The sequence below is a fragment of the Oryx dammah genome, unplaced genomic scaffold (assembly GCF_014754425.2).
Source record: "Oryx dammah isolate SB20612 unplaced genomic scaffold, SCBI_Odam_1.1 HiC_scaffold_25, whole genome shotgun sequence".
Classification (NCBI taxonomy): Eukaryota; Metazoa; Chordata; class Mammalia; order Artiodactyla; family Bovidae; genus Oryx; species Oryx dammah.
Genome location: NW_024070209.1, coordinates 1,718,304 through 1,741,270, shown reverse-complemented (window position 1 = coordinate 1,741,270; position 22,967 = coordinate 1,718,304). Strand labels below are relative to the sequence as shown.

The 22,967-nt window shown below is 44.1% G+C and overlaps 1 protein-coding gene across 6 annotated transcripts in view; it reads right to left on the bottom strand.

Annotated features, from left to right (window-relative positions):
- Positions 1-22,967, bottom strand: part of NPHP1 (nephrocystin 1) — a 65,463-nt gene that overhangs the window by 15,995 nt on the left and 26,501 nt on the right. For 5 of the 6 annotated variants that reach the window (XM_040267548.1, XM_040267551.1, XM_040267549.1 and 2 more), the window contains exons 12-16: positions 10,079-10,153; positions 7,194-7,304; positions 5,713-5,795; positions 3,383-3,459; positions 2,075-2,174 (exon numbers count right to left, since the gene is read on the bottom strand). In XM_040267548.1, the coding sequence (XP_040123482.1) occupies positions 2,075-2,174; positions 3,383-3,459; positions 5,713-5,795; positions 7,194-7,304; positions 10,079-10,153 (446 nt within the window). The remainder of the gene's footprint in view (positions 1-2,074; positions 2,175-3,382; positions 3,460-5,712; positions 5,796-7,193; positions 7,305-10,078; positions 10,154-22,967) is intronic. The other variant, XM_040267552.1, reaches the window with a different exon arrangement.

Here is a 22,967-nt window from a genome sequence, read left to right as displayed (position 1 = left end):
TGTGTCCTCCACAGCCCCACGTCGTCACATGGCACCTCCTTCCAAACTTCACAGCCCGATGTGAATTTCTCTGATCTTACCAGCTACACAGCACATCCTCGTGACAGCGCTATCTGCTATTATATTTACATTTATCTGCACACATGATATTTACATTTATTTATACATATGACAATACTAGGGCTTCCCTGCTGGCTCGCACAGTAAAGCGATGCAGCAGACCCGGGTTCGATTCCTGGGTCAGGAAGATCCCCTGGAGAAGGCAATGGCAACCCACTCCAGTATTCTTGCTTGGGAAATCACATGGGCGGAGGAGCCTGGCTGGCTATACAGTTCACAGGGTCACAAAGAGTTGGACATGATTGATCCACTGAGTACACATACACACATATGATAATAAGAGTAACAATTATTGTGATACTTATTGTGTATTACTGTGAGGTGTGCACCATAAATACTAGGCAAATGCTTTATATGTTTTCATTTCCTTAAACCCTATTAGAGCTTGATGGGCTTGATATCATTATGTCCATGTAAAAGACACAGACCTTGAGACCCTGAGAAAGGTGGTAAATGGCTTGTCCAGGAGACTCCTGGGTTGGGCATGGATAGACCTGGGATGCTACCCATGTAAAAGCTCCCTAAAGAAGATGCAAACTAGAACCACCATGAGATACCACTGATCACTCATTAAAATGGGCAAAACAGAGAAAAAACAATCATACCAAATGCTGTCAAGAATACTGGAGTAACAAACTCTCATACGTTGCTGGAGAGAGTATAGAATAGCCTGGTCATATTGGAAAACAGGTTGGCAATTTCTTATAAAGTTAAGCAAAGGCCAGATGGTCCAGTAATCTCACAAGAAAGGAAGATATAAGTCCACACACACAAAAAAAAAATCTTATGCAAATATTTAGAGTAGCTTTGTTCATGACTGCCCAAACCTAGAAACAACCCAAGTGTCTCTGAACTGGTGAATAAATAAACACATTGTGTATATCCACCAAATGGAATACTAGTTAGAACAAAAAGGAACAAACCACTAACACATGGGGCTTCCCAGGTGGCTCAGTGGTAAAGAATCCTCCTGTCAATGCAGGAGACACAGGAGACTGGGTTTGATCCCTGGGGATCTCCAAGACCCCCTGGAGAAGGCAATGGCAACCCACTCCAGTATTCTCGCCTGGAAAACCCCATGGACAGAGGAGCCTGGCGGGCTACAGTCCATGGGGTCACCTGAGTCAGGCACGACTTAGCCACTGAGCACGCAGGCAGGCACACACTAAGACACACGACCGCATGGATGCATCTCCGTTATGCTATGCTAAGTGAGGAAGCCAGACTCAAAAGGCTGTACCTTGTGTGACACCATTAGCAGACCATTCCGGAAACGGTAGAACTGGGAGAAGAAAACTGATCAACTGTTGCCTGAGACCAGAGCCAGAGACCTGATTACAAAGGGCATGAGATCACTCTTCAGAGTGACAGAAATATCCTTTATCTTGATTTTGTGTGCTAGCTACATGACTGTATACACTTGTCAAAACTCAAAGAACTTAAAGTAAAAGGGGTAAATTTTACTTGCGTGTAAATTATACCTCAGTAAACCTGACATTTAAAAAAGGTCCCCAGGGAATTTCCTGGCAATCCAGTCGTTAGGACTCTGAGTTCTCACTGCTGAGGCCACGAGTTCAATCCCGGGTCTGGGAACTATGACCCCACAAGCCATGTGGTGTGGCCAAAAAAAAAAAAAATTCATGATGATTTTTTTTTAAAAGTTCCCCAAAATTCCCTAAGGGAAGGATCATGGATGATAAGCCCTGCTTAGTCAAAAGCTTCTATACTACTTTGGACCACGTCTACCATTTGTACTAACTGGTAAACTGAAGAGTAAGTTAATCTGAAATGTATTATTATTCCATTTCCCTACTGATCCTTGGCTGAAGAATCAGTGAGAAAAAAAAAAAAACTAACAAATGGTGACTGAGCAGGAAGAGAAGCTGGAAGCAGAGAAGGTCCATAAATGCTGAATGAGCCCAAGTTCGCCAGACAGGTCACAGCGGGTACTAACCTTAGCGTGTTCCGTGATCTTCTGTTCAAAGATCTCAGTTTGACTAGAAGTTGAGGCTGCCTCTTCATTGTCATCAACTGATGGAAAACACTACCATGTGCTTTTAAAAAAGAAAAAATAAATATCAAAACTTAGTGCTTAGGCAGTGAATGTGATAAAACAGTATTTTACATAAAATTTTATAATAAAAATAAGACAAAGTTTTTTCAGCACCAAGAGTGCTGAATTGTATGAAAGGCAGCAGCTGCCCATACACCCTAAATGAACTACTGCAGTACGATATGCCCTAAAGACCTTCAGAGGTCTTACCTGAGAGCTCAGCTGGTAAAGAATCTGCCTGCAATGCAGGAGACCCCAGTTCGATTCCTGGGTCAGGAAGATGCCCTGGAGAAGAGGCAGGCTACCCACTCCAGTATTCTTGGGCTTCCCTGGTGGCTCAGCTAGTAAAGAATCTGCCCGCAATGTGGGAGACCTGGGTTTGATCCCTGGGTTGGGAAGATCCCCTGGAGAAGGGAACGGCTACCCTCTCCAGTATTCTGGCCTGGAGAATTCCATGGACTGTATAGTCCATGGGGTTGCAAAGAGTGGGAAATGACTGAGTGACTTTCACTTTCATTTTCAAAGACCCTCAGAAGGTCCCCAACTGGCTGACCCTTGGGGCTGCCACTACAGCAGAGAGACCGCATCATCGCTGCTAGATTACAGAGGAAAGGAGTTTGAAAAGCATCTCTGACTTCAAGTGGAACTAACTGTATCCCAGACCCCAGGACCTTCCTGTTCCAAGATGGTGGGGCTGGCATTGCTGCGTGTCCTAAATCATGAAACAAGGAGACGGCTGTCTGAGGAGCCAGAGGGGAGTTTCAGATCTGTCAGGCTCTGAGATCCAAGAGGCAAGTACCATAACTGTTTGCCTGGCTCTCCATGTTCCCATTATCTAGCACAGCGCCTGGTCAATGGACACATCAAGAGATGCTCAGTGCTTTTAGAGGGTAGCCTGGCATGTATCCCAGTGACCAAGCAATAGGAAATCACTGAACTGGCCTGTTCCGTCAGTTCTGAGGCCGTGTGCTCAATGAAAAGGAGCCAATACAGAGTCGTTATGCTTCCTAATTTCCTATGTTAAAGTCTCACATGTGCCACCGAGGAAATAAAATGATTAAGATTTTCATATCAAATGACATACTTTTAAAAATGTGAATTCAGGTGAAAAGTGTTAGGCTTTTTAGACTGTAGCTGTCTTCTTTGATGTATCGTCTGCTTGTGTAATCTTTAAGGAAAGGGAAGAAAGCAACAGAAACAAAGTGGTACCTCTTCTGGATACTGAAGGGTCCACTTCAATGCCTTTTTCATAGGGGGTGCCTCCGTTCAAGAAGAGCTTGTAAGTCCTACAAAAGAAAAGCACACAGTGCACGCGCCGCCATCACAGTGGAGTCGGCGGGGGAGCATCATTTCAGCACAAGCATATTCACAGACATTTTATTCATGTCTCATTCATTGGTAAATGAGGACGAAAGCTGGTATCCTTCCCTAGGGTTATCCTCTCAGTAAACTGAGTCTCCTTCTTAACTATGACCTATAGAAAATACATTTTCCACATTAAAGTGAGAAAGATTAACTGATGTCATTTTGAGACTTTAATGACTTGTGCCATTTAAATGTTTTTCAAAAGTTTTGAATCATCATTGGAAATAAAGCTATTATGAATTTATACTACTTTTAAAATGCAAAAGTAACACGTAGATTGTTGTAAAAACTTCAAATGACATAGAAACGATCAATAAAAACCCGGAAACTCCCTCCCTGGCCTTTCCCGCCTAGTTTGGTAAGCCCCTTGTCCTATCTTTTTCTGTACAAATTATTTTGAAACAAATTCATACCCACAATAAATCTCAAACTGACACACATTTCCTTCTAAAGTTGCCTCTTTAACCCTGTGGCACTGCCTCCCCAATTCTGTCCCCAGAGACAACCTCCGGGAACAGTTTCCACAGGCACACGAGCACAGCGCTCCGTGAAAAGAAGGGGCGTCGGCACACGCATGGTTCCGCACCTTGCCGGTTTCAGCTAATAACACACACTGGAGATGTTTCTGCATCAATACACAGGCCTCCGTCTCATTTTAAAAAAATAGTTTAAGACTTTAAGAAAGATTGGATAGACGCACTTTTCCCTCCCAGTAAGCACAACTAAAAACCCTGAACATTATTAAAAACAGAAAAACAAAAAACCCACAGGAAGCCTGGGCTTCTACATCTACAGGCAGTTATTGGGTTAGGGGGTGAGGGGTGATGGGTGCCCGCCCCCTCCCACCAGAGTGCCATCAGGAGGACTTTTACTTCTGTTCTGTGGTAAGGTCACGCCCACCCCTGTGGGGTCAGTAGAGGAGGAAGGGGGCAGCATTATCTGAATTAAACCTTTGGGATAGGAACTATTATAATCCCATCTTTAAACTGGGGGATATTGAAGCTTGGAGACATTAAAGCACCCATTGACAGTTACACGGACAGAGTCCAGGCTATGGCCCTGAATTCTATCATTCCAAATCTAGGGTCTCCATCATCATCCTACTGACTGCCCATCTTGCATCCCTTCGGTGAGTTTCTTGTTTATATCCTAGACTTAGACTTGTGTGTGTGCACCCACTTTCAAATTTGGATTCTCTTCTTAGTTTTTGAGAGCTCTTCTTATATTAAAGATAATAATCTTGTGACTGTTAAATACTGGATATATTGCAAATACATTACAAACATTTGCTTTTGGTCTTAAATTTTAAATTTGTTTACAGCGGCTGCTGCTACAATTTCCACTTACCACCTATGGAAGAAACGTGGAGTCACAGAGACCTGGGGACCCCTCACCTAGCTTTCCCACTCTTTAGTGAGAATTAGGCTCTATTTCGGGCTTCCCTGGTGGCGCAGGGGTAAAGAATTCACCTGCAATGAAGGAGACTTGGGTTCAAACCCTCAGTCAGGAAGAGGCCCTGGAGGAGGGCACGGTAACCCACTCCATGTTCCTGCCTGGAGAAGCCCATGGACAGAGGAGCCTGGTGGGCCACCTCCCACGGGGTCGCAGAGTTGGACAGGACTGAAGTGGACTGAGCGCGTGTACACGCAGGCTCCGTCCTGGCGCCGTGAAGTGTGCTAACACCACAGGGAGCTGCTCAAGGAGCGTTCTCGGCAGACGACTGGGGCAAGCATCTTCTCAAGTACCTTTGCTATTTGTGTTCTTTCTCCCCTCCTAGGATGAGATCATGTATGCCGTTTTCATATTAAGGTGAAAGTGAAAGTGTTAGTCACTCAGTCATGTCTGACTCTTTTGCAACACCATGGACTGTAGCCTGCCAGCCTCCTCTGTCCAGGAGATTTCCCAGGCAAGAATACTGGAGTGGGTAGCCGTGCCGTCCTCCAGGGGATCTTCCCGACCCAGGGGCTGAATCTGGGTCTCCTGCATTGCAGGTGGATTCTTTACCCCTTCAGCCACCAGGGAGGCCCCCAAGGAACATTAGAATCAACATTAACAAGCCCTCTCCCCTCAAGCTACTGAAATGTGAAGCCTCTGCAAACCTGAGGTGTCTAGATTCTAGAAAACGAATTTCCACAAAATTATCCACTTGGAGGGAACATGTAAACCCAACTTACTTTGCTGGAATAGGAATTCCAGTGGCGTCAAAAAGTTTCAGAAACACCCAGCCACAGCTCAACTCTCCTCTTTCACCAGTGGACTAGAAAATAAAACGGGGTATGAACCTTCATGTCTGAATCAGTCAAATCTATAAGCACATACCAAGTTCTCCTAAAAGGAATAAAACTAGTACTTGCCTTTAGAACTAAAAAGTTCTTCACAAGAAAACAAAGTGAAAGCCAGGGGAGGCCTACTGGACTTGCAGGGCAGATGGTAAAGGCAGGATGTCAAGTGAAAATCTTACTTTGTTAAGTTGCTCCTGAAAAAAACCCTAAGCCTGATGCTAGGACAACAGCTGCTGTTGTTTCTTGAGTGATATAAATATGCTGGGAAATGATCCCAGATCACATCAACGCTACGAGCGAGCAGGAGGCTTTGGGTCTCAGTGAGAAATGGAATGAGTCAGTTAAGTCACTGAAGGGGCTCCCTGCTCAGAACTTCACCCCCTGCCCCCGTCAATCGTCAGAGGCCAGTGCATTCACCTGGGGGTCCCGCTCGTCGCTCCTGTTCCTACACAGCAACACACACGGATGAATGTGCCTTAAAGAAATGCAAGGGCAGGACTTCCCTGGTGGTGCAGTGAGAACCCGTCTGCCAATGCGGGGGACATGGGTTTGATCCCTGCTCCGGGAAGATTCCATATGCCACGGAGAAACTGAGCCCGTGCGCCCCCACCGCTGAGCCCACGCGCTGCAGCTACTGAGCCCGTGTTCGGCAACAAGAGCAGCCGCCCAGGGAGAGACCGGTCACCAAACGAGGAGCAGTCCCGCCCGCCACAGCTACAGGAAGCCAGCCCGCAGCACCGGAGACCCAGCGCAGCCAGAAATAAACAATGAGTGAGTAAGTTTTTAAAAAAGAAACGAAAGGACAGCGTAACACCATTAATGGAATTTAACAGCCGGCTCTCTGGGTCACCATGAAGCCAAGCGCACATACCACACCTGTGAAGCTATTATTAAACTATGGAAACACGTTACCGCAGACCCACATCCACTGATTCAAGAGCTTATATGATGTAAGTTAATCCAAGTTTCTGATGTTCCCTTAATAAAATGACCTCTCTGCCAGGCCCTTTCATTAGAACCCCCATTTACAAGGTTAAGGGCACTCTGACCCTCAAGGACAGAGGCACAGCTCTGTGCGGGAAAGCCACTCAACAACTGTCACTTCCTGTAAAGTCCCATCTTTTTCAAATCTTCCTTCTTACAAAGCACTGGAGTTCATTCCAGCTATAAATGCAAAGGAAAAGACTTGCTTTAAACGCTGCTGAAAAAGCAGCGTCGTAAAAAAAAAAAAATTACAATCACTGCCATTCCCATTCCTCAAGAGGTTTCTCTTACACAGAAAAATCTCAGTTACTGTTGCTAAGGACAGACATTTAGGAAAAAACTTCCCTTTTAACTGATAATCAGAAAGCTTTATCTTTCAATTGACATACATTGCGAATATAAGAAATTCCAAGTTCAAATAATATTCCAAGATCTGGAGAGGAAGAATTGGATCTGATGAAACAGTCGCCATCAAGCAGGCAGGGCAAGATGCCAGTAACCTGAAACAACGCAGAAAACGGAGGTTACTAAGGAACATGGAGAACGGAGGGAGGAAAAACACCGAGGTCCTGTTATTGGGCAGGGTGCCAGAGTCCCTACCCTGTGATAAACCATAATGGGAAAGAGTATGAGAAAGACTGAATATACATGTGTAACCTAGTTGCTTTGCTGGACAGCAGTAACTAGTCCACATTATAAATCAACCACACTGCAATAAAATAAACTTTTTAAAAATGGCAGGACAGTTCAGCTCTATCATCTGCACCATAATAAAGGTCTTTTTTCTTATAAGATCTTTAAAAAGTGTAGACCACTTTTAAAGTCTTTATTGAATTTGTTACAATATAGCTTATGTTTTATGTTTTGCTTCTCTGGTTGAGAGATCTGTGGGGTCCTAGCTCCCTGACCAGGGATTGAACCCCCAGCCCCCGCACTGCAAGGCCAAATCTCAACCACGGGACCATCAGCGAAGTCCTCAAGGTCTTTTAAAGGAAACAAAAAGCAGATGGATTGGACTCATCTATACCAAAGGCTTGGAATTTTAAAATGTAATTTTTGTGCTAAAGAAAAGTACCTTTACGTTCACTTACTCTTTGCCCAGAGAAGCTAATGCAAAACAAGCACTGTCCCGAGGTCTTCGGAGGTACTACAAACACAGTGTGATATGCGATAAGATTTTTGGAGGGGAGGGGTCATACTGCATGGCACGCGGGATCTTGGACCCCCAACCAGGGGTCAAACCTGTGCCCCTTGCAGTGGAAACTTGGAGTTCTAACCACTGGACCACCAGGCAAGTTCCTGATGAGATATTTATATTAACCGCTGTCCTTTGCAGACAGGACTAAAATTATAACCTCCATACACACTTGCCCAGCTTCCCTGAGGCAGGCCTTGGAAATTTTCCTTTCCTTTCACTCTCCCTGGACCACAACATCCCTCTTCCTTGCCTATGAAATCCCACACATCCTACAAGATCAGTTTCGCTTCTATAAAACCTGCTTCTCTATGGTTCCACAGTACCAGGAGCCCCACAACCATTACACTCTGCCTACGTCATAGCTGACAATAGCACCCACTGCACGGAGTGACTCTAAGGATTCAATGAGAAGACGCACCTAGCGGCTGCCTCGGTGCCCAGCACGCGGTCAGAGCTCCACACACAGAGGATATTGGTGCTGTATATGTGTCTGTCTCTTCTGCACCAACAGAGAAGCTCCCACAGTGTCCAGGAAGCATGCCTCACACCTAAAGGACGGACGGTTAATTTCACTCACAAAGGAACCTATACGTACTAGTTATCCCTTCCATCAGTTCATCTTTATATCCAGGAGAACATTAGAAAAGTTGTTGGGCCAAAATGAATGCGGAAGGATGCTTAAAAGACCAAACTGGAAGACTTCTCTGGTGGTGCAGAGGGTTAAGACTTCACCTTCCCATGCAGGGGGTGTGGGTTTAATCCTTGGTCGGGGAGCTCAGACTCACATGCCTCTCGACGAGAAACCAAAACAAAAATCAGAAGCAATGTTGTCACAAATTCCATAAAGACTTTAAAAATGGTTCACATTTTAAAAAAAAGATCACACTGGACTTGGTGGGGGGGGTGGTGCTGTGGACAAGTGTGGACCTGTGCAGCCCACAGGTGAGGTGGCCGGGCTCCTCCCTGTGCTGTGCCCACGTGGTGAGCCTCTACCTTGCTGTGAGATCTCTTGATGCAACAGGAGAAGTTTAATGAAGGGTTCTTGGGGTCAGTGACACAAGGGAGTGAACCGTGGGAAGGAAGCAATGAAACTGGAGGTGGAAAAAAGTAAACAGAGCTATAGACGACTAATATTATTAAAAGAACATAAAGACATCTTCATCTCCCCGGCACCTATATGACACTGACTCAGTGGCTTGAAGCCACTTAACCTCATTCCTGTCCTTGTTTGTCTCAACCTTGACAGTCTCTGGATGTCAAGGGACGATCGGCTCCCTAGCCGTCACCCATGAGTTTATCTGAAGAAAGCACAGCTCTCCTAAACACAGCTGGAGACTGCATTTTTTTGGAAAAAAAAAAAAAAAACTCTTCTTTTTTGCTAAGAGTCTCTTTTAAGGTTTCTCTTTTTGTTTTCATTTTCCATCAGACAGAATTTTCTAAAATTGAACCTTGTGATTCATTGAGTGAGATGATTCATAGGCATGGTAACTTTGGTGAGGCAGAAACATGAGTGGTTTTTATCAAAGTCCTCCGAGAACATTAAATAATCTAAAGGTTCAAGCCTGGCACCATATATTCCGTGTTAGATAAAAACACGTAATTTCAGGAATCTGTTGTTCTTTTCAGTCACTCAGTTGTGTCCTGCTCTTTGCAACCCCATGAAAGGCAGCACGCCAGGTTTCCCTGTTCTTCATTATCTCCTGGAGTTTGCTCAAACTCATGTCCATTGAGTCAGTGATGCCACGCAACCGTCTTCTCCTCTGTCACCTCCTTCTCCTCCGGCCCTCAGCACCAGGGTCTTTTCCAAAGAGTCAGCTCTTCACATCAGGTGGCCAAAGTACTAGAGCTTTAATTTCAGCATCAGTCCTTCCAATGAATATTCAGGGTTGATTTCCTTTAGGATTGACTAGTTTTATCTCCTTGCTATCCAAGGGACTCCTAAGAGTCTTCTCCAGCAACACCAAATACGCCAAAGTGCATTACCAAATACATGTTGATAATCTTACCCTAATTGCATAATACTTAATGGGTAAAAGAAACTCATGTTTCACTCAATTCACTCAGCAGATTCCTTACCTGGGGAGAAAAGGTCCATGTTTGGGGCTTCTTAGGTTGCCACGTGGCCCTGACTGTGTGAATGTTGCTCAGAACCTGAAATGAGATTTTCCTATTTGGAATCATATTGTTGGAACTTCACCACCTCCATGCTCCAAACAGTGAACAGTGGAGCAGAGGGAAAGGTGGGTATCTTTCTTCTTTGGGCGATTCTGTATTTCTTTTTTTCCTTTTTACATCAGCTACATACATAACTTTTTAAATGATTAACAAAAGGGAACACGTGAATGCTCCTGGAATGGGACGGGGTGTGGGTGGGTCCATGGGGCCTTGGGTAACCAGCAAGCTGAAGTGTGGCCCCATGGACTGTGCCCTAAGTGTCCCACGCTGAGACCATCCCACATCTTCACAAAAAGGAATATGTTGGGCTGAAGAGCTGGGTGACTGGGCGGGGCAGGGGCCCAGTGGAGGGAAACAAGGGAGAAGGATGGGAGAAGGTCAGCCTGGCAGGGCTTCCTTGAAGAGTAAACTTGTGTTAGTCACTCAGTCGTGTCTGACTCTTTGCAACCCCATGGACTGTAGCCCAGGAGGCTCCTCTATCCATGGCATTCTTCAGGCAAGAACACTGGAGTAGGTTGCCATTTCCTTCTCCAGGGGATCTTCCTGACCCAGGGATTGAACCCACGTCTCCTATATTGCAGGTGGATTCTTTACTATCTGAGCCTCCAGGGAAGCCTTTGAGGAACAAACTAAAGTGAAAGCGAAAGTTGCTCAGTCGTGTCTGACTCTTTGCTACCCCACGGACTATACAGTCCATGGAATTCTCCAGGCCAGAATACTGGAGAGGGTAGCTGTTCCCTTCTCCAGGGGATCTCCCCAACCCAGGGATCAAACCCAGGTCTCCCTCACTGCAGGCAGATTCTTTACCATCTGAGCCACGAGGGAGGCCCAAGAATACGAGAGTGGGTAGCCTATCTGTTCTCCAGTGGATCCTCCCAACCCAGGAATTGAACCGGGGTCTCCTGCATTGCAGGCAGATTCTTTACCAGCTGAAGGAACTAAGCCAACAGTAAATCACACTAATCCTCTACACACCTCATTATGTTAATAGTGCTATTTCAAACATATCCTTATACATAACCATATACAAGCAGCCTCGTGAGCGGTCCCGTCTGCTCCAAGCTTCAGCATAATCCTCGAGCACTTCATTATCCCTGTGAAATACCCATTTGTTTGTTCACGTAACATACAATGGAGATATTTTTGTAAACCAGTACTGTTCTAGGCACTGGAAATATACAGCAGTGAACACAGCCGACAAGTATCCCTTGTTCATGGAACTGGCAAGAGAAATAACCAAACAGACTCACGAAAAGTGAACAAATCTGCCTGGCGCTGAGGAGCACAGCAAAGTAAAAGCTGAGGAGGGTAAGAAGTGTGCTCGGGGGTAGGGGAATAGTGATTAACAAAGCCAAGTGTTACAGCACTTACAAAACAACAAAAGAACTGACAAATGAATTCAGACTCAGATTTCTGCACTAATAATAAACTGTACTAAGTGAAATACTTAATATCTGAGAGAGATTAACCAGAAAATTAGGAGAAACTTTAGGTATAACTGACCTTTCAAGAAACATGGCCCACAGGAGCATGTTACGTGCCATGGTAACAAGATGGGACAGTGGGGAGGTTAAAGCATGTGAGTATCTTGGTGTGTTAATGAGGAATATAGAAACACAGACTGATTTTAGATTTATGAGAATAAGCTACAGCTAAGTAGGAAGCCTAGAAATTTACATACTGCAAACTGAGAGGTTTCAAAAGAACTAGGTGACAGGGCCATGGACAGCTATAATTTTTTTTCTGCATGTTTCTATGTATTTGAAATAGTTCCTAATTTAACAAATATTGCTAATTTCAATAAAAGTCAGATTGTAGTGTAAAATGCAGGTAAAAGGAAAAAGAATAAGCAAATTGGAAGATTATAATGTTCAAAGATAAGAGTCTAAACGTCAGATTTAGATTTGTTTTCTGTTTCTCTTATTATTGGCAAAATAGGTATATAGTTTGTGGATGTATTATTTCTTACTGAGTTCTTAAGGCTTTTCAATCACTGTTTAAGGATGAAACATACAATGATGGTTGATTATAAAACGTGTCAAATATACCAGGCAAGTTAAAAGAAACTTACAGTGCACCCAAAGCTTATCACCTAGACTCTGCCATCAACATATCTAGCCATCCATCAATCCATCTTATTTTTTGATACACTACAAACTTGCAGACATAAGTAAACTTTTCTCTAAATGTGTTAACATGCATAGCATAGAGTTCATTATTTGATCACAGTTCTCTTTTTGATGGAAAATTTAATACAGTGAAATTCAGAAACCTTATTTTTATCCTCTTGTAATGTCTAGAGTGGGGAAAGGAAAGTGGGCTGGCTAGGGACCACAGGTCCTAAGGAATGATGCGGCTAGTGCTGTCACTGGAGGCCTACAGAGGAGCCTGAGCCTCAGCAGGGTCCCCACCTAAGGAGACACGCCTTTCCCCAGAGGGGTGTGCAGAGGCCAGGAGGCGGCTCGCTCTCGCCTGGCAGGAGTGGTGTCATTGTGTGTGCTGCAATAGGGCAAAACTCATCAAGATCCAGACTCCCCGCTCTCAAATGTCTAGGATACAATTGTTAAAGAAAAAATCATTCATTATACCAAATACCAGGAAAACCTCAACTTAAGTGAGAAAAGAATCAAAAGATAACAACACTAACTCTGCTCAATGTCTTGTGGCAGCCTGTATGGGAGGGGCGTTTGGGGGAGAATGGATACACGTGTATGTATGGCTGAGTCCCTCTGCTATCCACCTGAAACCATCACAACATGGTTAATCAGCTATATTCCAATATAAAGTTAAAAGTTAAAAAAAAAAGATACCAACACTAAGATGACTGATGTTAGAATTATTTGAAAAGCATTTTAAAGCAGTCATCTAAAAATGCTTCAATAAACAACTATGGAGATGCTTAAAATAAATTTAAAATATAGAAAGAAATGTGGAGTTTCAAGAAAGAAATAAGGAAATTTTAACAAAAAAGAAAAAGAAAGAGGACCCTAATGGAAATTCTAGAACTGAAAAATACAGTGAAAGTGAAAGTGTTAGTCACTCAGCCAGCCAGGCTGCTCTGTCCATGGGATTTCCCAGACGAGAATACTGCAGTGTGTTGCCATTTCCTTCTCCAGGGGATCTTCCTGACTCAGGGATTGAACCTGGGTCTCCCGTGTTGCAGGTAGATTCTTAACCGTCTGAGCCACCAGAGAACCCCAAGTCTGAAAACAGACACACGCACACACCTACACAAGTCACTGAAATCGACTCAGCCACAGAATAGAAAAGAGAGAAAAGAATCAGTGAGCTTGAAGACAGGCAAACAGAAATTACACAGTCTGAACAACTGAATAGAACAGATGGAAAGAAAATGGTCACAGCCTCAGGAACCTATGAGATTATAACAAAAGATCTAATGTTCATGCTGTCTGAGTCCCAGAAGGGAAGGGAGTTTAGAGCTGGAAAAGCAGTTGAGAAAATAATGGTTGAAAAATCCCCCAATCTGGCAGAAGACATAAGCCTACAGTTTAAGAAGCTGAGAAAGCCCAGAACAGCATAAGTCCAAGAAACCCATGACAAAGTATATAAACTTCTAAAAACTAAACACAATATCCTGAAAGCAGTGAGAGAGGAACACCACCTAGATTCACCCCTAAGGGTAAAATCAACTCCAGTGAAGCGGAACAATATTTTTTAAGTGCTTAAAGAAAAGAACTGGCAACCTAGAGTTCTATATCTAGTGAAAATACCCACCATGAATAAAGGGAAAGCAGGCTTTCTCAGATAAAGAGAAACTAAAGAGAATCTATAGCCAGCAGACCTACCCTAAAAGAATGGTTAAAGGAAGTTCTCTAAATAGAAAAGAACATGGTAAAAGAAGGAATCTCTGACTATCAGGAAGGAAGGAAGGAAGAACAATGGAAAGAGTAGAAACAAGGGCAGGGCTTCCCTAGTGGCTCAACGGTAAAGAATCTGCCTGCCAAAGCAGGAGACACGGTTCAATCCCTGATCCCGGAAGATCCCACTAAGCCCACGCGCCACAGCTACTGAGCCTGAGCTTCAGAGGCCGGGGCCGAGACTACTGCGCCCATGTGCAGAAACTGCTGAGGCCCCAAAGCCGAGAGTCTGCGCTCTGCAATGAGAGAAGCCACCGCGACGAGAAGCCCACACACTAGAGTAGCCCCTGTTCTCTGCAACTGGAGAAAAGCTTAATGGTTGAGGCAAAATTATCATACTGTGTGATGCGGTTCTCAATGTATGCAGAGGAAATATTAAGATAATTATAAAGCAGTGAAAGGGTTAAAGTTTCTCCTGATCACTTGAACTGGGATGTTGACAAGCAGACTGGGGGAAGTTATGCAGATATAAAATAATACCTACTTTATTTTAGTTCAACTACTGAAAAAGCTGTACAAAGAGAGCCACTCAATAACACGGCAGGCACTTCAGAATGGAGTTCTAAAAAAAAAAAATGTTTAAGTAACATACAGGGAGACAGAAAAAAGAAAATATAGAGGAATGGAAAAGAAAGAGAAGGAAGGGAAAAAATAAAACAGCAGACTCAAGAGTTAAGATTCCCCTCCAGGATCCACCTGCTCTGGGATGCTTGTCAGAGACTTGAGGGAGTGGCTTTTTGTATATTACCCAAAATTTACAGCTGTTATCACGAGGTTAGTTATTTGGAGAGGAGCTTATTCAGTCATTATTGGAAGCAGTGCTTTCTATTTGTGACTTGGCTTAAATTTACTAAAGAAGTATTCTTAAGTAAATAGATTCTCCAGGCAAGAATACTGAAGTGGGTAGTCATTCCCTTCCCGAGGCGATCTTCCCAACCCAGGGATAAAACCTGGGTCTCCCACATTGGAGACAAATTCTTTACCAGCTGCCAGGGAAGCCCAAATAAATAGAATGAGCATGTAACTATTAAATACGTTCTATAACTCCATGATTTGGAAAATTTGACATAAATTTGCTTCATAAACTAACCTCTATTATTTTTATATAAAATAACTTCTATTATTTTGATATATTAGTCAAAATAAAATTCCAGTCTTTATTTTATGTTGTCATGTGTAAGAACAGCGAGAGAGAGCAAAAAGTATGGAACCAGATCTTAGAAGAAAGCGGTTCATCTCTTCTTGAACACTGACGACACCTAGTGGTTCCTCATGGCAGTGGTTTTGTGCAGTTCAGATGAAGCAAAGGCGCTTTCCTCATGCTGTGAGTATACTCTTAGCTGAGGTGTGTGTGCTCGTGTCTGACTCTCTGCAGCCCCTTGGACTGGGGGGCCCCAGGCTCCTCTGTCCATGGGATTTCCCAGGTAAGAATACTGGATGGGTTGCCATGCCCTACTCCAGGGGATTTTCCACACCCAGGGATCCAACCCACGTCTCTTGAGTCTCCTGCATTGACAGGTCGATTTTTTACCACTGCGTTGCCTAGGAAGCCCAATAAATGCTGGAGAAAGTGTGGAGAGAAGGGAACCTCCTACACAGCTGGTGGGAATGTAAATTGGTGCAGCCACTATGGAGAACAGTATCAGTTCAGTTCAGTTCAGTCGCTCAGTCGTGTCTGACTCTTTGCGACCCCATGAATTGCAGCACGCCAGGCCTCCTTGTCCATCACCAACTCCCGGAGTTCACTCAGACTCACGTCCATCGAGTCAGTGATGCCATCCAGCCATCCCATCCTCTGTCGTCCCCTTCTCCTCCTGCCCCCAATCCCTCCCAGCATCAGAGTCTTTTCCAATGAGTCAACTCTTTGCATGAGATGGCCAAAGTACTGGAGCTTCAGCTTCAGCATCATTCCTTCCAAAGAAATCCCAGGGCTGATCTCCTTCAGAATGGACTGGTTGGATCTCCTTGCAGTCCAAGGGACTCTCAAGACTCTTCTCCAACAACACAGTTCAAAAGCATCAATTCTTCAGCGCTCAGCTTTCTTCACAGTCCAACTCTCACATCCATACGTGACCACTGGAAAAACCATAGCCTTGACTAGACGGACCTTTGTTGGCAAAGTAATGTCTCTGCTTTTGAATATGCTATCTAGGTTGGTCATAACTTTTTTCCCAAGGAGTAAGCGTCTTAATTTCATTGCTGCAGTCACCATCTGCAGTGATTTTGGAGCCCAAAAACATAAAGTCTGATACTGTTTTCACTGTTTCCCCATCTATTTCCCATGAAGTGATGGGACCAGATGCCATGATATTCGTTTTCTGAATGATGAGCTTTAAGCCAACTTTTTTACTTTCCTCTTTCACTTTCATTAAGAGGCTTTTGAGTTCCTCTTCACTTTCTGCCATAATAGAGGTTCCTTAAAACTAAAAACAGAGCTACCATATGGTCCTGCAATCCCACCCCTGGGATATATCCAGAGAAAAACATGATCTGAAAACATGTGTGCACCCCAGTGCTCACTGCAGCTCTGTTTACAATAGCCAGGACACGGGAGCAACCAGATACCCACGACAGTGCTGTCTCTCAGTTACGGCCTGCTGCCCATAGCCCCAGGGACTGCAGCCCACCAGGCTCCTCTGTCCACGGGATTTTCCTGGCAAGAATATTAGAGTGGGTGGCCATGCCCTCCTCCAGGAGATCTTCCCAGCCCAGGGATTGAACCCAGTCCTCCTGCATTTCCTGTATTGTGGGCAGATTATTTACTGGTGAGCCACAGAGAAAGCCCCACCAACAGAGGAATGGATAAGGAAGACGTGATACATATACACAATGGAATATTACTCAACCATCAAAAAGGAATGAAATAATGCCATTTGCCGCCACATGGATAGACCGAGAGAGTGTCACACTGAGTGAAGTAAGTCAGACAGAGAAAGAGAAGTGTTGTATGACATCCATCCTATGTGGAATCTGAAAAGAATCATACAAGTGAACTTACAAAACAGAAACAGACTCACAGACTTCGAGGACGAGCTGTGGCTGCTGGGGGGAAGGCAGGGGGAGGGGATGGTTAGGGAGTTTGGAAGGTACGTGTGCACACTGCTGTATTTAGAACGGATCACCAACAAGGACCTGCTGTACAGCCCAGGGAGCTCTGCTCAAGATCATCGGCAGCCTGATGGTAAGGGGGTTTGGGGGAGAATGGATGCATGTCTGTGTATGGCTGAGTCCTTTCGCTGTTCACCTAACGCTGTCACAGCATTGTTAACTGGCTACACCCCAGTACAAAATAAAAAAGTTGTTGTTGTTGTTGTTTTTAATAAGTATACTCAGCAGGGACCAAGATAAACCCAAGAACTCCTCCATACCTGGCCTGCTATCACTGCTCTCTACCTCATGGCGGGTCCCTGCCATCCACCCAGACATGGGAGTCAGAGACCCGGCTTCATGCCTGACACCCCCCGCTCCCGCACTCCCCACTCAGCCCGTGACTAGCGAAGCCTCCTGAGTGTGCCTCCAGCCACAGCCCTCATCTCCACTTCTCTCATCGAGTCTCCATCATCACTCTCCTCTGGTGATCTCACGGTGTTGCATGGGTTGGTGTAAGGGCTTTGTTGTGTTGTTGAGTCACTCAGTAATGTCCCACTCTTTGCGACCCCATGAACTGCAGCACGCCAGCCTTCCCTGTCCATCACTATCTCCCAGAGTTTGTTCAGATTCATGTCCATTGAGTTGATAATGCTATCTACCCATCTCATCCTCTTCTGCCCCCTTCTTTTGCCTTCAATCTTTCCCAGCATCACGTTTTTTTCCAATGAGTTGGCTCTTTGCCAAACTCAGGTGGCCAAGTACTGGAGCTTCAGCATCAGTCCCTCCAATGAACACCCAGGACTGATCTCCTTTAGGATGGAGTGGTTGGATCTCCTTGCAGTCAAAGGGACTCTCAAGAGTCTTCTCCAACACCACAGTTCAAAAGCATCAGTTCTTTGGCACTCAGCTTTCTTTATAGTCCAACTCTCACATCCATACATGACTACAGGAAAAACCAGAGCTTTGACTAACAGATCTTTGTCAGCAAAGTGATGCCTCTGTTTTTCGATATGCTGTCTAGGTTTGTCATAGGTTTTCTTCCAAGGAGCAAGCGTCTTAATGTCATGACTGCAGTCACTGCCTGCAGTGATTTTGGAGCCCAAGAAAATGAGATCCGCCACTGCTTCCACTTTTTCTCCTTCTATTTGCCATGAAGTGATCGGACCAGATGCCATGATCTTAGTTGTTTAAACGTTGAGCTTTAAGCCAGCTTTTTCACCCTCCTTTTCACCTCCATCAAGAGCTCTTTAGTTCCTCTTCACTTTCTGCCTTTAGAGTGGTATCAGGTGTATATCTGAGGTTGTTGATATTTCTCCTGGCAATCTGGATTCCAACTTGTGAGTCAACCAGCCCAGCGTTTCTCATGATGTACTCTGCAGATAAGTTAAATAAGCAGGGTGACAATATACAGCCTCGATATACTCCTTTCCCGATTTGGAACCAGTCCACTGTTCCCTGTCTGGTTCTGACTTGCTGTTGACTGCACACAGGTTTCTCAGGAGAGGTAAGGTGGTCTGGTATTCCCATCTCTTTAAAAATTTTCCACAGTCTGATGTGATCCACACAGTCAAAGGCTTTACCATAGTCAATGAAGCAGATGTGTTTCTGGAATTCCTTTGCTTTCTCTATGACCCAGCGAATGTTGGCAGTTTGATCTGTGGTTCCCCTGCCTTCTCTAAATCCAGCATGTACATCTGGGAGTTCTTCATTCGTGTTCTGCTGAAGCCTACCTTGAAGGATGTTGAGCATAACCTTTCTAGCACATGAAATGAGCACAATTCTGCGGTAATCTGAACATTCTTCAGCATTGCCCTTCTTTGGGAATGGAATGAAAACGTCCTTTTCCAGTTGTGTGGCCACTGCTGAGTTTTCCAAATATGCTGACATATTGAGTGCAACACTTTAACAGCATCATCATCTTTTAGGATTTGAAATAGCTCAGCTGGAATTTCATCACCTCCACTAGCTTAGCACTTAATTTCACACTCCAGGATGTCTAGCTTTCAGTGATTTACTTACACTAACTTATCTAGTCTTCACATTGACCCTAAGGAAGGTACACCAGAGAGAGCAAGGTAGAGTCATTTGGTGGGCATCCCACATTCAGCTGGTGGAGCCTGGGTTTAATTCCAGACAAAATGGCTCCAGATTTCAGATTTCATTTTCTTGGAGGCGTGGACACTTGCTGCCTTTTGACCACCATATTGTGACACCATATTGTGACAAATGGTCTACTGGGGTCCCTCTGGCCACCCCTCCAATCCATCTCCAGGGAGGAGCCAGAAATTACCCCTAGATGTACATCTAAGTCATGTTACTCTCTTCCAACAGCTTTCCTGTTTTTAGGACAAAGATGAAACTCGCGGCTTACAAGCTCTTACACAGCGTCCCCCACCTCGTCCCACCCTGCACTTCCTCGCTCCCTCTGCTCAGCCATGCCAGCGGCCCTTCCCACACCTTTCCTCCCAAGGCCCTGCCTGCGCTCCTGTTCAGTCAGGAACACACTGCCGTCTCCTTATGGTCTATTCACCCCTCAGACCTCACAGCAAGCCTCACCCCCTCCAGAGTTTAGATTATGGAAGTGAGGATTCTTTTCTAGTGTGACAAACTTCCCTCTAAGCAATGCTTTTCTTAACTCATGGATTATTTAGAAATCAGTTGCATAATTTCCAAGGATTTTTTCCTGTTCTCTTTCTGGTTTTGGTTTCTAATTCAACTCCCTGTGATCAAAACCCCACACTGCATGATTTCGAAATCAGTTCAGAACCATCTGTTTTGGTGAATGTTCCATACTCACTAAAAAGAATGCAATTGGGGGTGAAGTGTTTTACAAACGTTAACTACATCCAGTTTGTTCATGGTGTTATTCTGTTCTTTTATAATCTTACTGATCTTCTGTTTGACATGACGGAGTGACATGACTTAGATGTACATCTGGGGGTGATTTCTGGCTCCTCCCTGGAGATGGATTGGAGGGGTGGCCAGAGAGACCCCAGTAAACCATCTGGAAGCTGTGTCATGATATGGTGGTCAATCTCCTGTTCTGTTACAGTATTATAGAGAGAAGTATTAAAATCTGGAATTATAAGTACGGCTTTGCCCATTTCTCCCTTTAGCTCTATCCATTCTTACCACATGTATTTTGAAGCTCTGATGTTGAGTGTCTACACATTGAGGACTGTTGCGTCTTCTTGCGGAATGGTCCATCCTATCACGTAATGTACCACTTTGTTCCCAATAATGATCCTTGTTCTGAAGTTTACTTTGTCTGATATTAACATCTTTTGAATGGCATGTCTTTCTCTACTCTTCAGCTTTTAACCTGCCTGTGTTATTATGTTTGAGGTGGTTTCTTAGTCTATAGTTGGATCTCTTTCACTCTGGTTTCCATTTGCATTTCACAGATAACTTATTATGTGCTCAGTATCTTTTTAAATGCCTGTTGGCCTGTCATATTTTCTTTTTTTAAGTGCTTGCTCAAGTTTTTTGTCAATTAACAAAAAAAAAAACCTAGGCTATCTTCTTATTTCTTGGGTATCTTTGAACTGTTACTGACCGTAGCGGATAGTGTTCAGTATTTTACATTAACTATGATGATAGCTTTGCTTTAGTTTTCTCTTGTCGCCCTTCAACTCACATGACCTTTATATCTACTATTGTGGGCAAGAATCCCTCAGAAGAAATGGAGTAGCCATTAGAGTCAAGAAAAGAGTCCAAAATGCAGTACTTGGACGCAATCTCAAAAATGACAGATTGATCTGTGTTTGCTTCCAAGGCAAACCATTCAATATCACAGTAATCCAAGTCTATACCCCGACCAGTAATGCTGAAGAAGCTGAAGTTGAATGGTTCTGTGAAGACCTACAACACCTTCTAGAACTAACACCCCCAAAAGATGTCCTTTTCATTATAGGGGACTGGACTGCAAAAGTAGGAAGTCAAGAGATACCTGGAGTAACAGGTAAATTTGGCCTTGGAGAACAGAATGAAGCAGGGCAAAGGCTAATAGAGTTCTGCCAAGAGAACGCACTAGTCATAGCAAACACCCTCTTCCAACAACGAAAGAGAATACTCTACACATGGACATCATCAGATGGTCAACACCGAAATCAGACTGATTATATTCTTTGCAGCCAAAGATGGAGAAGCTCTATACAGCCAGCAAAAATAAGACCAGAGGCTGACGGTGGCTCAGATCATGAACTCCTTATTGCCAAGTTCAGACTTAAATTGAAGAAAGTAGGGAAAACCACTAGACCATTCGGGTATGACCTAAATCAAATCCCTTACGATTATACAGTGGAAGTGACAAATAGATTCAAGGCATTAGATCTGATAGATAGAGTGCCTGAAGAATCATGGAATGAGGTTCGTGACATTGTACAGGAGGCAAGGATCAAGACCACCCCAAGAAAAAGAAATGCAAAAAGCCAAAATGGTTGTCTCAGGAGGCATTACAAATAGCTGTGAAAAGAAGAGAAGCCAAAAGCAAAGCAGAAAAGGAAAGATATAACCACTTGAATGCAGAGTTCCAAAGAATAGCAAGGAGAGATAAAGCCTTCCTCAGTGATCAGTGCAAAGAAATAGAGGAAAACAATAGAATGGGAAAGTCTAGAGATCTCTTCAAGAAAATTAGTGATACCAAGGGAACATTTCATGCAAAGATGGGCTCAATAAAGGTCAGAAATGGTATGGACATAATAGAAGCAGAAAATGTTAAGAAGAGGTGGCAAGAATACACAGAAGAACTATACAAAAAAAATCTTCATGACCCAGATAACCACAATGGTGTGATCACTCAACTAGAACCAGACATCCTGGAATGTGAAGTCAAGTGGGCCTTAGGAAGCATCACTATAAACAAAGCTAGTGGAGGGGATGGAATTCCAGTTGAGCTATTTCAAATCTAAAAGATGATGTTGTAAAAGTGCTGTACTCAACATGCCAACACATTTGGAAAACTCAGCAGTGGCTATAGGACTGGAAAAGGTCAGTTTTCATTCCAATCCCAAAGAAAGACAATACCAAAGAATGCTCAAACTACCGCACAATTGCACTCATGTCCCACGCTAGCAAAGTAATGCTCAAAATTCTCCAAGCCAGGCTTCAACAGGACGTGAACTGTGAACTTCCAGGTGTTCACACTGGATTTAGAAAAGGCAGAGGAACCAGAGATCAAATTGCCAACATCCGCTGGATCATTGAAAAAGCAAGGGAGTTCCAGAAAAACATCTACTTCTGCGTTATTGACTATGTCAAAGCCTTTGACTGTGTGGATCACAATAAACTGTGGAAAATTCTTAAAGAGATGGGAATACCAGACCACTTTACCTGCCTCCTGAAAAATCTGTATGCAGGTCAAGATAGCAACAGTTAGAACTGGACATGGAACAACAGACTGGTTCCAAATCTGTATTTGGAAATGCTGTATATTGTCACCCTGCTTATTTAACTTCTCTGCAGAGTACATCATGAGAAATGCTGGACTGGATGAAGCACAAGCTGGAATCAAGACTACCAGGAGAAATATCAGTAACCTCAGATATGCAGATGACCCACCCTTATGGCAGAAAGTGAAAAAGAACTAAAGAACATCTTGATGAAAGTGAAAGAGGAGAGTGAAAAAGTTGGCTTAAAGCTCAACATTCAGAAAAATAAAATCATGGCAACTGGTCCCATCACTTCATGGCAAATAGATGGGGAAACAGTGGAAACAGTGGCTGACTTTATTTTTCTGGGCTCCAAAATCACTGCAGATGGTGACTGCAAGCCATGAAATTAAGAGACCCTTGCTCCTTGGAAGAAAAGCTATGACTAACCTA